The sequence below is a fragment of the Lonchura striata genome, chromosome 2, assembly GCF_046129695.1.
Source record: "Lonchura striata isolate bLonStr1 chromosome 2, bLonStr1.mat, whole genome shotgun sequence".
Classification (NCBI taxonomy): Eukaryota; Metazoa; Chordata; class Aves; order Passeriformes; family Estrildidae; genus Lonchura; species Lonchura striata.
Genome location: NC_134604.1, coordinates 106,301,159 through 106,316,025, shown reverse-complemented (window position 1 = coordinate 106,316,025; position 14,867 = coordinate 106,301,159). Strand labels below are relative to the sequence as shown.

At 40.0% G+C, this 14,867-nt stretch overlaps 1 protein-coding gene across 2 annotated transcripts in view; it reads left to right on the top strand.

Annotated features, from left to right (window-relative positions):
• Window positions 1–10,108, top strand: part of TAB3 (TGF-beta activated kinase 1 (MAP3K7) binding protein 3) — a 43,839-nt gene extending 33,731 nt beyond the window's left edge. For both annotated transcript variants that reach the window (XM_021552970.3, XM_021552971.3), the window contains 3 exons: window positions 1,705–1,798; window positions 3,315–3,398; window positions 5,570–10,108. In XM_021552970.3, the coding sequence (XP_021408645.1) occupies window positions 1,705–1,798; window positions 3,315–3,398; window positions 5,570–5,718 (327 nt within the window). In that variant the 3' untranslated portion in view covers window positions 5,719–10,108. The remainder of the gene's footprint in view (window positions 1–1,704; window positions 1,799–3,314; window positions 3,399–5,569) is intronic.
• Window positions 10,109–14,867: the final 4,759 nt, after the last annotated feature.

Sequence of the window (14,867 nt, the reverse complement as noted above, 5' to 3'; positions counted from 1 at the left end):
TTTCTCTTTTGGTATGTGCAGGATGTGCCAAATAACTTCTCAGTGGCAGTGTTGCCTGAAATAGTTGGAAATCTATTTTCCTTGTTGATTCTTCTTATCTGTGTGACTTCCACCTGCAAATGACTCTAGCCCAAACATGTGTGTGGCTCTGATAAGGGAATTCATCTGGCTGAAAAATAGCTTCCACTATGTGTAGTTGTTAAGAAAATCAGCTCAGACTTACTGGCTGTATTGACACAAACAATGCACACAGGTGTAGGCTGGAAGGCACAGAAGGGCTGTTGGCTGCTTTCCTACTATGGCTGTTCTATGTCTCACCTGTTTCAGGGTAGCATTTGGCAATGATGTAGCTGAGAGAAGTACAGAGGTGCTGAGTGTGCCAGGATGAGGGTAGGAAAGCCAGAGACTAACTGGAGGTGAATCTGGCACAGGATTTCAAAAGAAAGGCTTCAGGTGACAAAAGGAAGATCAGTGAAAATGTGGACTCAGCAAGTTGGGGGTCATGGTTATGTAGGACATGGAAAAGGCTTGAGATACTGAGTGGACTTCTTGGTTCAGTCTTTACAGTCCATCAGGAATCCCAGGTTCCCAGGCTTCACCCTGGGAAAAGTGTGAAGCAAAGAAAGTACAACTTTAAAGGAAGAGAATCAGGTCAGGGAATGCTTAGGCAAAGCAGTTGTACACAAGGTCATAATCCTGGATGAGATGCACCTATGAGTGCTGAGGGAACTGGCAGGTGTCATTGCAAGGCCACTGCAGGTAATCTTTGGTTGATTAATGGTGTTTGGGAAAGTTCCCAAAGGCTAGAGGAGAGCAAATATCACTGATGTCTGCAAGAAGGGGAGACCCAGGGAGCTACTGGCTGGAGCTCACTTTGATCATTGGGAAAGTGATTGAGCAGCTAATGCTGCTGACCATTTCCAGGCACATGAAGGACAAGAAAGTGGTCAGCAGTAGTCACATAGATTTTTCCAAAGGGAAGCCAAGCTAATTTGGTAAACTTCTAGGACGCAAAGTCCTAGATGACCTCCAGAGTTCCTTGTGACTTTGAATATTCTGTGATTTTGTGACTGATGCTGAAATGTATCCTAGGATTAAAAGTGTTAGTGATTGATGATGCTGGCATTAAGAAAGCTTTGCATTCCAGTAACTTAGGGTTTCTTAATGATATGCAAATATATGGACTTAAATAACTGATTATGCTGTTAAGAATAATTGCAATCTTTCATCACTGAATGATTTAAGTATACTGGGCTAAAAGGTTTGGCTTCTTGGAGTTCCTTGGGTTTATGCAAATGAATAAACTTTTGACCTCATTCAGTTATAAGCAAGTAATAGTTAATGTGGGCTGCAGTTTGTATTCTGTTTTTGATTATCTTGATGCAAACCTGGGTAGTAAGTCATCCATTTATACAGAATTTAGTAATGTGTGGTTTTATAAACTTGAGCTCAGCTGTGTCATCTTACTCTAATGAATTTTAATATTAAGTAACTTGTCTGTTTTCCTCCTCACATGCCAATAGAAGAATGTTTTTTGAGGGCAAATGAGTTAGGGGTAGTAGGCCAGACAGTTGGACTTCTTTCAGTGCCTTCTCTATACTCAATTTTTAGTAAAGCTGTTAACAAAGACATAGCAATGTTATTTCTATTTCAAATAAGATGCTGACTTTCCCACAATTACTATTTTGGAATGTTTCTTTCTAGCCTGAGGAAATGACCAGATTGAGAAGCCTCAACCGACAACTCCAGATAAATGTTGACTGTACACTGAAAGAAGTTGATCTCCTTCAATCTAGAGGTATTGAATTGATACTTTTTAAAAAACATCATTTGGATATGGTCACAAACATTAGTCTGCTGGAGGTTAGGAAGACTCTGCAGAGGGCTCTGGACAGGTTGGATCAATGGAGTGAGGCAAATTTTATGAGGTTCAACAAGCATCATAACCCCAGGCAGAGCTACAGGCTGGGGGAAGATTGCCTGGAAAGGTGCCTGGGGGAAAAGGAGCTGGGGGTTTGGGTAACAGCAGCTGGACATGAGCCAGGCGTGTCCAGGGAGGCCAATGGCACCTGGCCTGGATCAGCAATGGTGTGGGTGCAGGACCAGGGCAGGGATTGTCCCCCTGTGCTCAACACTGGTGAGGCCACACCTCAAATCCTGTGTCCAGTTTTGGGCCTCACTACAGGAAAGGCATTGAGGGGCTGGAGTGAGTCCAGAGAAGGGGAACGGAGCTGGGGAAGGGTCTGGGGAGTCAGTCATAGGAGAAAAGGCTGAGGCAGCCTGGAGAAAAAGAGGCTCAGGGGGATGTTACTGCCCTTTACAATAATGTGAAAGGAGGCTGTGGCGAGTGGAGTCTCTCCTCCCAGGTAACAAGTGACAGATGAGAGGAAACAGCCTCAAGTTGCACCAGAGCAGGTTTAGATTGGATATTAGGGAAGATGTCTTCAGGGCAAGAGTTGTCAAGCATTGGAACAGGTTGCTTAGGAAAGTGGTAGAGTTGCCATCCCTGGAGGTATTTAAAAAGCTATAGGTGCAGCACCTGAGGACAAGGGTTAGTGATTGACTTGGCAGTGCTGGGATAGCAGTTGGACTCAATGATCTTTGTGGTCTTTTCCAACCTAAATGATCCTATGGTTCTAGTATGGCATGTACTTAAATGTGACTATTTAGAGTTCAATTTATATTAACAGTGATAACTTCCCTCTGAAAGGTGGGTATTTCATCAGTTGCAACTTAATAAACTTGACTTGATAATTCTTCTGTTGGCCAAATTAAATTCCATTATCAAGAAAGTGGTGACATAAAATGATTTTGTCAAGAGCATTTAAAAAAAAAAAAGACCTCCTTTGTGGAGATGGTTTACTTAAAATTTTAACTTCTTGCTGACAAAGGCTATGGCCAAGTATTATAGAGCTGAATGATAAGTTGCAGCCAAAAGACTGGCAAACAGAAATTTATTAGGGTTTTTAGAAGTCTTTTTTGCAACAGAAACTTGTCTTAAATAGAATCAAACAGACTAGGATATGAACAGTCCTTTCTTATCAAGGAAGTATCCTGTAGGAAGACATACATTCACATGTTTTCACAGCAAAACAAAATGTTGAGCTGGAGTTGATTTTTCAGTATGGGATTACCCTGCTAAAAATTACTATGATTGACAGAAAACTAAAAATATGTGACAAAACTTGTGAAAAAGCTAAGATAGAATGTTATAATAAGAAGATTTATAAAATAAGAAGCCTTTGGATATTCATGTCACTGGCATAGGCATTTAAATAATCTTCAAGTTCCACTTTCTTTTTCTTTTCCAACAGGAAACTTTGATCCGAAAGCCACATGTAACTTCTATGATAACATAGAGCCTGGTCCTGTTGTGCCACCAAAGCCATATAAAAAAGGTAGGTCAACAAACAGGCATCGTCACCAAATTTGCATTGAGTTTTTTTTCTTTTTTAAGCAATCCCTGTGGTGACAGGAAGCAGCTCTACTTGTTTAACTTTTCTGTCTGTAATTCAAACCAGAAAATTTTTCTATAAGTGCAGTAATCCTGCCTACAACTTGTTTTCCTCAGGCAGATTGTTGTGAATGAATGTTCTGTTAATACCACCTTGATTATAAATAGCTATTCCCTTCTAGAAAAAAGAGCTGAAATATCAGTGTGGAATCCTATGCTCTGATATGGAAAAAACAGCTATTCTTTTCCCTGAAAATGTTATGTGGCATAAGATTTATAATATTGTGTCTCCTCTTGCTGTAACTAGCATGTACTGCACTTGTTAGTGGAAGGAAGCTGCTCCTCTGAATCAGTAATCCTACAGTCTCCTTGACACTCCAAAGTTTGTAAATGAGTTCTGGTCACTGATAACACTCCACAAAGGTTTCTGTAGGTGAATTTTGAATTTATATTAGGAAATTTTCCCGCTCTTTTGAAGCAAGTGTTTTACCCCTCAGTGTAATAAAATTATTACTGTGTGGAAATTTGAAAGAAACAGAAGGCCTAGAACTGCTGCTTGTGGCTCAAAGAAAAGATAATACTGGGTGGAGTTCCCTGCATTAGGTGGTGGTGTCCAGAAAAGCAGTAGCATCAGGGGAGCCATGGTGTGCCTGGCTGGAGTCACCTTAAATTGCAGTCATCATGCAGTTGATTGAGGAATTGTTAACTTTGTGGTGCTTGAAGACATTCACTTAATTGCACTACCATATTTGAAGTATTATTTCAAAGCAAAATAATGTGCAAAACTCATGTGAAGTAAGTTATTTGGCAGTTAGGAAGATAGTGCCTCATAAGAATTTGTACAATAGGCTTCCAGGTTTTGTCTGCCAGCTTATTACAGTTTTTTGGCTGCTGTACTGTATTTAGAGCTTGGATTGTTACACGGAGGCATCAAATTTTTCTTTCTTAAATAATAAATATTGTTTAATATTGAGCTGTTGAAAGCGTGGGCAGACAGACGGGTGTGGGCAGACAAGGGTGTGCTCTGTGCTGCCATCTGGCCAGTCGGTGGAACGCAGTGAGTGCCCACACAGCCTGGCTTACCAGGAATTTGTTGAGGTCAAGCCCTGCTGATGTGACTGTGCAGCTTCTGGCCTGGAGACTGCACCTAAGCAAAAAGGTTACTTTTATTTCCTTTGTTTGTCTCTGAAGACTTAAGTACTATCTGCACTGTACTGTTGTCAGGGTCTGTTGCATTTCTTAGCAGGTGGGGCAGCAACTGCGAATTACTTTGTGTGCAGTTACAAATTACTGGCTTTTGTTAGACGTGAGTTCACAGATGTTTAGCAGTTGGTATCTTAGCTGTACCTTCTAGGTATGTGTAAATGTTAATAAATATTTTAATAGTTTAATATTCAACATTTTCTAAGGTAATGTGTTACCACATCCTGGGAGTATTCCTTACTTATAGTAGATAATTACGGTTATAGTAAATAACCTGAGGTGTTGAGGTGGTGTCAGGAGACATGGAAAATTGTGGGTTTCTGTGGGTTAAGGCCTGTTGTGTGATTTGTATACATATTGACTTTATGAGTGAAAACTGACTTTAATGCTGATTCACGTACATATATCCCTGCTTCAAAGGCATGGGGAACAATTGTCTTTTTTGAAATAGGCCTGTCATTTTATTTTTAGATTGTATTTTTTTTTCAGCCTGAATTAATGCTAGAAATAATACGTCTTACATAAGACTGCTTGAAGCAGCTAAGTTAGAAGTAGTTTTCCCTTTCAGGTGAAGCAGGGTTATTGTTGTTAAATATTTGGAAATAAACTGCTGTGTGTAAATCTTAACAGGATGGTGCTGCAGTGCCAGTAAGAAATTTGTATGCTTTAAGCTATTAAACCTTTAGCAGTATCAGTGATCTAACAGGGATGAGTTCTCTGTTGGTTTTAAGATGTTACAGGTAAGTGGCTCTTTACAGAAGTTAAATATTTCAAATATTCAGATTTCACATACTGAATTATTAGTGCTTTAGGAAAAGATTCCCATGTTCATTTTAAGATAGTCTGTTTAATTAGGTGACCTTGACTATTAATCCTTCTGAAATAAAATGTTTTCTTTTGATTTTTCTTTAGAGCATCAAAACAGCTCCAAACAGACTCCACGGACTCAGCCAAGAGATGAAGACTTTGAAGGGGCCCCATGGAATTGTGGTAGCTGCACCTTTCTAAATCACCCAGCACTAAATCGCTGTGAACAGTGTGAAATGCCACGATACACCTGAAATTCAGGAAGGGGCTGCACTGGGTTGAAGACAGGCTCTCAAGCCAACAGCTGTAAGAGAAGGAAACATGGGGAACCTTTCAGTCCACCTGCCCGGCCTTTGCCAGTCAACAATCTTCATATTGTGAGGGGTGGGAGTAATGTGTTAGGAAGTTTCTGCTTCTGCTGCACTAGAAAATAAATGAATTAAGGGTTAAATTCCTTCCCATTGTTGTGAGCAAAGCAGAAAATGAAACCTGAAAATGTAAAAGGATTAATTTTGAGAAGAATGTATGCAGGAAAGCAAGTAACTACTGGTGTTTATTCCTGTGGTTATAGTTACTGCTTAGTGGCTCTAAAAACAACAAACCCAAACCTACTGTTTTTTAAAAGAAAAGTATAGGACTCTTAGTAATGGTGTGAAGTGTTACACTTAACCAGAAAAACTGAAGAGCCAGAGCTGACTTAACCTGGCCACAGCAAGCTGGAAAACAAAGGCTCCCTGTACTTCTAGATTGTAAGCTACTGAAAAAGAAGACAGGTAAATGCAATGATAAATTTTGCAATGTATCAAAAAAAAAAAACAAGGAGAAGGGTATTTGTAATTGCTGCTTTTTTTCAGGGTAACTTATGTCTACAAAAAATTGCTGTTTGAAATAGTGACCTGAGGTGATTCAGTGAGGAACCATGTGAGTGTTACAGAGAGTGTAATCAGAGAAATTTCTTACAATCCTGTTTGCTTGTACAGTGCCCACCTGGCTGTGTCAACACTGGTAATAAACCGAGAATGAATTCTACCACATTGCAGATGAAAATCCTGCTGCATGCTTTCATTGGGCCGTCATGTTTCCAAGCTCAAAGGATGCTTTTCTGTACAACCTTCTGAGCCTGTGCTGTGCAGCAGCACAGTGAGATATGTCAAACAGAGGCTACTCCAAATTCCATTTGGAAGACTTGGGCTCAGCCATGGTTGTGTTTGAGAAGAGTTCGTACCCAGTTCCTTAGGCCTTTTCAGCTTCTAATTTGTGAAGAATTCATAGTGTTTACAGCACAGAAGGTACTTTGTGCCCCAGATCAAAGTTAGCTGAAAAATAATTAATCAGCTCTTCAGTAAAGGTTTATTTGCACATTATAATAAACCAGCCTGTACAAAATAGCAGATGCCAGATCCTGAAGAATTACACACTGCATTCTTTCTATTTTGGTCAGGATTATATTTGTCATAGGTTAAAGAACACAAGACTTGCAATTGAAAATTCTACTGGTACTTATCTGCCTATGATACACTGTATTCTAAAGGTGATGTTCAATCTGAATACTTCAGGCGGCTGGAATAAAGCACTCGATACTTTGAGATCAAACTTGGGTTTGGGGAGCTGAATGATCCTGTGACACAACTGTGTGGCTGTGTAGGGTGTTCTGTGTACTGGTCAGAGGCTGGTACAGTGCATTTGAGTTTTTATGGTATAACTTCATCACAATTCAGAGATGCAGCTGAGCACTTCAGCTGAATTATGGCAATTGACTTGGTAAAGCAAAATTTGCTATTAACTTACCATGAGAGTTTAAAACAACTTCATTTTAAGCTGTTCTTAGCTCATGGCAGCCACATCCATATTGTCAATTACCACAATTCACTCGATGTGTGGTAACATGCTAAGCTGTGGCAGAACAATCATATGTCTGAATCCTTATTTAAAATAAAGCAGCATTTGCAAGGGGTGGGTGGAGAAAAACTCATCTTGACTGCATTGCTCAATCTGGTGTCTTCTTTCCCCACAGTTTATAAAGACAACAGTAAGACCCAAACTGTTGAACTTAGATGAGGAACCAATATTTTATCTGGCATTTTTCAATATGTTCTTGCACTAAATCTTCAAAATTTAAAATAAGCTAAAGGATCTCCAGAAATCAATGTGCACCACTAATGAGCAAAACTAAGTCAAAGGCATCAGAGACAGTTTTCCTTTCTTCCTAGTGATTTACACTGCTGTGAGGGGAGCTTATCACATGTGGAAGGGGGTAGGAAAGTTACTGTCAGCTGAAGTTAAAAGCCAGGTATTAATTTTGTGCATGTCAGTGGACAATTTGACAAAACTGAGAACTAGAAAACAGATGAGCAGAAGCATTGCTGTTATCAGCTGTATAACAAATTACTCCAAACAATGCCAGTAACTTCATGGCTTTTCTATCCTGATGCCTTTGCCATTGTATTATTTCAAATTTCTGTTCCTTTGTACTTCTGGTGAAGTTCTAAAAGCATTTGTTTTTGCTGGAATTACAAAAAAGATAGCAACTGAAGTGACAGACAGCAAATGAGAGTAGGGGTGTCATGCAAAAATACAGCTGTGCCATTTTCAGACAGAATAGATGCTGCTTTCAAAGGAGGAGGTGCAAATATGCATTCAGTCCAAAAATGCCCTGAACTGCAATAACCTTACATGGAGACTTGCAAATCTTAGTCCAAGCTTCACCAGAGGAAGAGGAGGGCTGCCACCACAGCAAGATAGTCATTGGAAGAGTGAGTGAGCACCATTAAATTGAAAAATAAGTCCTTTGTACCAATGACTTTACTAGGTTTTTTCAGTTACTCTCATTTGTTGCTTGTACAAGCAATGAAAACCACCACACCCTTCTTTTGTATTCTTTTACTTGTAAATGCCCATACTCAAACGTTAATAGTAAAGACTTGACATGGTGCTTGAATATTTCTAGTTTGTTAGAATGTAATTGTATTTCGAATATTGGAAGATCCATTTTGCTTCTGAAAGCAGGTGATGCCATTCAAACCCCAACTGAATTGTAGATTATACCAAAAAGATTGGTTTATGGACTATTTATTGAATGCACATAAAACGCTAATGTCAGCTGGCAACAAAATGCACTGTATTGTATAAAACTTGTGTGTGTGTGTGAGAGGATGTTGGGATGCTGATGCTGTTGTGTTGAGTTAATGCACTACTCGTGTTTTCTGTTTTCCTTAATGACTGTGCTTTCCCTCAACCATGCTACTAGATTGTAACTGACTTGGACATTCAGTTATTCAAAATGATCTCACTGTTCATTGAAATTTTATAAAGCTTATTTTATATTTACTGTGCTATTAAGATGAATTCCCTTTAATTATAGGATACTACTGTAGTTCTTTCAGAGCTTATTTAGAGTGGGGCTTGTGGAAAATTATTCAGAATATAGTAAACCAAAAGAAATCCTGAACTTTGGATCTACTTTTAATTTGATGTAATTATTGGTCTTGTTTGGGTGAAGAGGAAGGGGGTGGGAAAGGAAAAGGAAAGGAAGTACTTTGTAAAATGTAGTCTTAGATCAGATTGAATTGTGTATCTGTGTGTCTGTGGTATGTGTGTGTTTCCCTTGAAAAATGGGAGGTGTGGTGAAAAGGTGTAATAATTCTTAAAAGAGCTGGTCTCAGTACTTTCTGATTATGATATGCTACTGAATCATGTTTAGTTTTTTTTTTAAACCCAGCTTTTCTCTCAGTTACTTTATCTCTCCCAGCTATACATCTCTCACTTCAATTTCTAAATACTTTTTCAATTTCTAAATACTTCTACATTTAATATTGATTGTAAAATCCCTTGAAACTGAAATACAAATACTTGAGTTTAAATGGGGACAAAATAAAAACAATAAAGAATGTTTTTAAAAAGAATGTGAGAATATTATATATGTTAAAAACAAACTTGTCATCAGGACGATAGTCCTTCTTTTAAAATCCAGTGGTGTACCCTAGAATGTGAACATGACTATCCTGATGAGAAGTGGATGGTTGGACACAAACAATTCAACAGCCAATTTGGTACCACAGAATTGTGCCCTGTACTGCAGTGACTCCAAATCCCACAAGGAAGGCATGCACAGATATCACATCTCACAGTCAGTACTGTCTCTGTGTGCAGCTGCATTTGTTTTCATTTCAAAAAGTCAGTCTTACATGAACCCAGACATGACTGAGTTTTGCCACATTTCTTCAGTTGGGGTTTTCATTGCTGTATATGTCCGTAAATGCGAATATTTTTCTTGGAATAATCAGAAATCAATGGAGTAAATGCAATATTATAATCCTGGATTTCCAGTATCTTTGAAACCAATTTTAAAAAACTGTATTCTTGAAACTTATTTATTTATGGTGGCACCAGTGTATCTAATCCATACTTCCTGCTGTGTGAAACCCTGTTAAATTTTTTCATTAAAGAAGAAGACACGATCTTGTTTAATCCTGTATATATGGTGTCTACATTCTAGATTTGTGTATGCTGTGAATGAACTTATTACTAAGAGATGAAATTGTATAAAAGCATTCAGAGGCTATGCATGCATGGTACCTCCAGAAAGTGCATACTCCAAGTTGCAGATTCCTGCAAAAATAAATTAATAAAACTAAACAAACATCACATCCTGCATTTGTTCTTGTATGTAGTGGGAAACATTTTTAAAGTACAGCCTTTTTTGGCCTTCATAGCCTGATTGTTTCTGGTCTCCCACTTGGACTTGTAGCTGTAGCAAGTTTGTTTCAGGGCTTTTGGGGTTTTTGTTTTGTTGATCATTAGGCATTTGCTGAATATTTAACTGGGTCCAAATCCTGTTCCCATGAATGTGAAGGAGCAGGAATCCCATTTTAGATGATGGATCTTCTGTGCAGCTTCTGGTGTGGAAGCAGGAGGTAGCACGTTCAGAGTGTGAGGCTGGCCTCAGCACTTCTGCCTTACTTTGGGCAGAAGGTTGTCACCGAGGGCAGCTTTGCCTGCTCTAGCACCACGGGAGTCCCTGTGCTGCTCTCACCTCTTGGCAAGGCACTGCTCTGGGAAAGGGTGGAGAGGTGGAAGTGCACAGTGTGAGTGCAGGCACCTTCCAGGGCTGTGTTCTCCATGGCATCAGCTCCCCACAGCTCCGGGGCTGTGCCCCTGCCGGTTCGGGTCACACACTCCGGAGATCCTTCAGCGCCTTCCCGCTCACAAACCTCTGTGCTTCAGTCAGGAAACACGGGTAAGAATTTCATTCTGCCTTCTTTTTGCTAAGCTGACTTTATCACAGTCTCAGGAGATGTTTGTATCGTAATTAACCTCTGTGCTTCAGTCAGGAAACACGGGTAAGAATTTCATTCTGCCTTCTTTTTGCTAAGCTGACTTTATCACAGTCTCAGGAGATGTTTGTATCTTAATTAAGCATTTGTTTTTCACGTCAGAAATCATCACTGTTGAAACTGATTAAAAAAAAAAACCATAAAAATGTTGAGATATCTGTAAAGTATATTGTGCTAATGGAGACCATGCAGAGCCAAAAGACACCAGTCTAACAAGTGTTCACCATTTTTTGTAGTTTCCCTGCAGTCATGAGGAGGCAGATCTGCTTGAATTACATAAAACTGGGTGATTAATTCCTCAGAATGACTTGGTTTTGGCAGCAGTGAACCATGTCTTAAACCCGTGGCTCTTTGAGAGATAGTTTGTTCTGTGTTCTGGTAAATATTCCTGGAATGTAGTGCTGCTGCTTTTAGTCCATGCTGTGATGGGTAGGTGCTGTGTATTCTTTACTGCACCATCTCTAGTTGGAAATGCACTTTTTCAAAGGAGGTGGTTGATAACTGATTTTGTCTGAATGACTGGACTCAAAGTGTTCCATACTCAGTGGACTGTCTGAATTTTCATGGAAACTTTGTGAAGTTGTTAAAGAAGGGGCTCTGTTAATTTTTAGCTGGAGGGTCTATGATTATGACACATTCTAGTCTGACAGTAGAGCCAGGCCAGACCTGCCAAAGCCTTTTTCAGGGGCACCACTCTGCTTAGGAAAATACTCTGTTTCTCTAGAAAACAGTAATGTATTGAGTTAAATAAAGCCAAAAAAAAAAACTAAACCAAAACAAAAAAAAAAAAACAAACTCTGCAGGTAATTTTCCAGATACACAAGACTTAGAACCTTGCACATATTTGCTGTTTTTGCAAGCTGCATTTTGAAGCTACAAATTCATTGTCCCTTCTTCCTTCTTGACATTAACAAAATCTCTCCTGCCAGGTTTACTTAAAAATGAAGTCAATATGGTTCCATTACTGCTTTAGAAACTAAGCCACAAAGCCTGGGAATTAAAAGATGTGCAATGCAGGTGCTGCTTTGCTTTTGACTAAAGGCTTCTTAATTTTTTGGAAGAGTTTTAGGAAAAGAAGTTTAGGGAAAATATGGAATACTTGAGGAAAAAAGCTACTAGGTGGGGAAAGTTTTCATAGGTTAGAATGTGATATTCTGGTACAGTCCAACAGTGTGTTCTGCAGTTGGTGTCAAGTTCTGACATTGACATTGGTTGCAGTGATGGAATAGTCACAACTCAAATATTCATCCCAAACTCTCAGTGGCTCTCTGCTGGATTGTTCTAAAGTATCCTGAACCAGTCTTGCACATTTCAGGCTTGGGGGGATTATGTTTTATTTCACCTGAAATTATTACTCTACTTTTGAGCCATTCAGTGAAATTGTGATTTTGCAAGACAGAAGTGGCTTTTGGCAATACTGTGTGTGCTGGAGAGTGCCTGGTGTGACTGCCCACACTCAGATCCACTGGAGGAGCCCCAGGGACAGGGGGAGTGACACAAACACACTTTCCAGGTGGGTGATGGGAGCAAGCAGGGTCTGAGAAAACTTTGTAGAGAACTTGTGCTTTATGAGAGCTTGTGAATCCTTCCCTCTAAGTTTCTGTATGTGCCTTGCTTTGCTTCAAGGTGAGAGCTGTGGTGGTGGAGAGCCTTGGGTGACTTTCATCACCACAGATCCTGAAGCCTCATGGCTTGGTTGCTGTTCCAGGTAGGTGATTTTACATTTCCCCCAGCCTCCATTTGTCTCAAAACTGATTGTTCATAAACCAAACAGATCTCTTTTTATCTTTTTTGATGCCAGGGCATCCTTGCTGGCTGTGTTTGTGTGCTCCCACCTGTGCAGGATCTGCTGTAAGCATCATCCCATGGCAGCGCAGCAGTAGCAGGGAATTACACTAAATATGGCTACACTATTTAAGTATCCTGGGTGAGACTGGAATCACCACTGCACCAAGGAGGGAAGTACAGATGTTTTTCATGAGCTATGAAAACCACCAAGTGTGTGGAATTCCCAAGTGGTGGTTCTTGGCTTTAAAAACGAAAGCAAGTTTATTGCAGCAATAAATGCAGAGTGTGTAAAGGTTTCCCAGGAGTTTTCAAAGCTGTTCCTTAAAACTGGAAGTGAGAGATAACCACTTTGCTCTTTTTCCAGCTCGCAAATTTTGGCATCAAATTTGTTCTAGAAAGGAAACTGTTTTGAAAGAAAACCTCTTCCATATCCAGAGGAATAACTTACTGTCTCTCAGATACTAATTCTGTTTAGTTTTAGTTTGTTTTTTTTGTTTTGTCTGGGTTTTTCTAGCTTCTGCAGAAATTCAGATCATTTATAAGGGCATGTTTTTTTTCAGCTGTCACATTTTTCCACCTGCCTTTGCCAGTTGCAGGCAAAGGCCTCTCCAGGCTCCTGTGGGTCACTGCCCTGTCACACATGTGTGACCTAGATGTGTGTGGTACACCTGTCATGCCACTTTCTTACAGGAAAAGGTCAACACTTGTGCTGTGCCATTAGGATTCAGAAATCCCAGCACCCTCAAACATGGGCAACTCTCATGGTCCTGGTCACTTCTCAGGACATCTGCTTCTCTGTCTCTGATTTTGGGGCAGCCAGTCTAAACTGCTCCTTTTGAAACTGTGCAGATTTAAGAGTTTAGTGTCAGAATTTGTGAAGAACTACAGCCAGTTGTTATTTTTATTGACAATATTCAGTATTCAGGTATGAGAAAAGTAAGGTGATAGTGAGGAACATCAAGAGAAAGCTGTGTTGGTACTTTGGTGTGGTTATTTACATTAGATACTGTGTTCAAGACATTGGTATTAACTTCTGCTGGTAGTGGTTATCTTTCCAGGTGGGTCTTATGAAAGCAGAGTAGAGGGAGACCATCAGTTCCCTGGACCTGCTGGCCACTCCTCTTTGATAGAGCCCAGCCCACCATTTGTTTTCTGGGCTCCAAGTGCCCCAGGCCAGCTGAAGGGCAGCCTCTGACCCTGCAGCTCTCCCAGGTCCTTTTCTGCAGCGCTGCTCTCCGTGAGCTCTTCCCCAGTCTGTGCTGCTGCCTGGGATTGCCCAGGCCAGGTGCTGCACCAGCCCTTGGTCTTGTTAAACTGCTTGAGATTCCCATGGTCCCACTTCTCAGGCTTGTCCAGGTCCCTCTCCTGACCTTCAGGTGCATCACTCACTTTGGTGTCATCTGCAAACAAACTTGATCACCAAGTTTGCCATTATTGTCATTATGCCCTTATTGCCCTCTTCCCAAAAGCCATGAAAAAGGTCGGATAAAATGTAAATTATGCTTTCAATATTATTTTGTAATAAATAAATAGTGATTAAACAGCCTAGTTTTCTCTTTGATTTCCTCTTTTCCACTTGAGGGGATGCACAGCACAATGGAGTTCATTAGCTCAGGGATGATTCTCAGGAATGCACCAACATAAACATTCTACCAGGTGGTATGTTCAGATTGCCACCATTTATCTTATCACCATTTAAGATATCAAGAATGAAAAGTCTGCAGCAGATTAAGCTACACATGTGCTGTACAGAGATATAATCTATATTAAGGCCCTAAATGTCACACCTTCACTGAAAACCCTATTGCTTTTTTAATTTTACTTTTTTTTTTTTTTTTTTTTTTTTAAGGTAAGGCTGCCAGATGTGCTGCACTAATTCTGAAAGGTGCACTAGTAGCATTAAATCTATATGATTTGGTTTTGCTCATCAACTTTGACAGGACAAGATGTTGGTAACATCTAAAACTCCTTCAAGACAAACTTCTTAGTCTTCAAGTCACATTTATTCCCACACTGCAGTAGTTCAGGATTTCTGACAGGTTAATCCCAAAGCCCTTTTCTAAGATTTCAGACATTTCCTACAGAGAACAAGAGTATTACTTGAGCAGTGAAACAGTGCCCTGTTCCTCCCAGGAGGAGAAATGGGAGGAGCAGTTGGCAAGATCTCCAGCTCTGTGGCCATGGGAGCAGTTAAAACCTGCTCTGCATCCATCAGTTTTATCATCCCTGACAGATTTTGAAAGAAAAAACAATATGAGTTGGTCTCAATTTACATTGGTGTG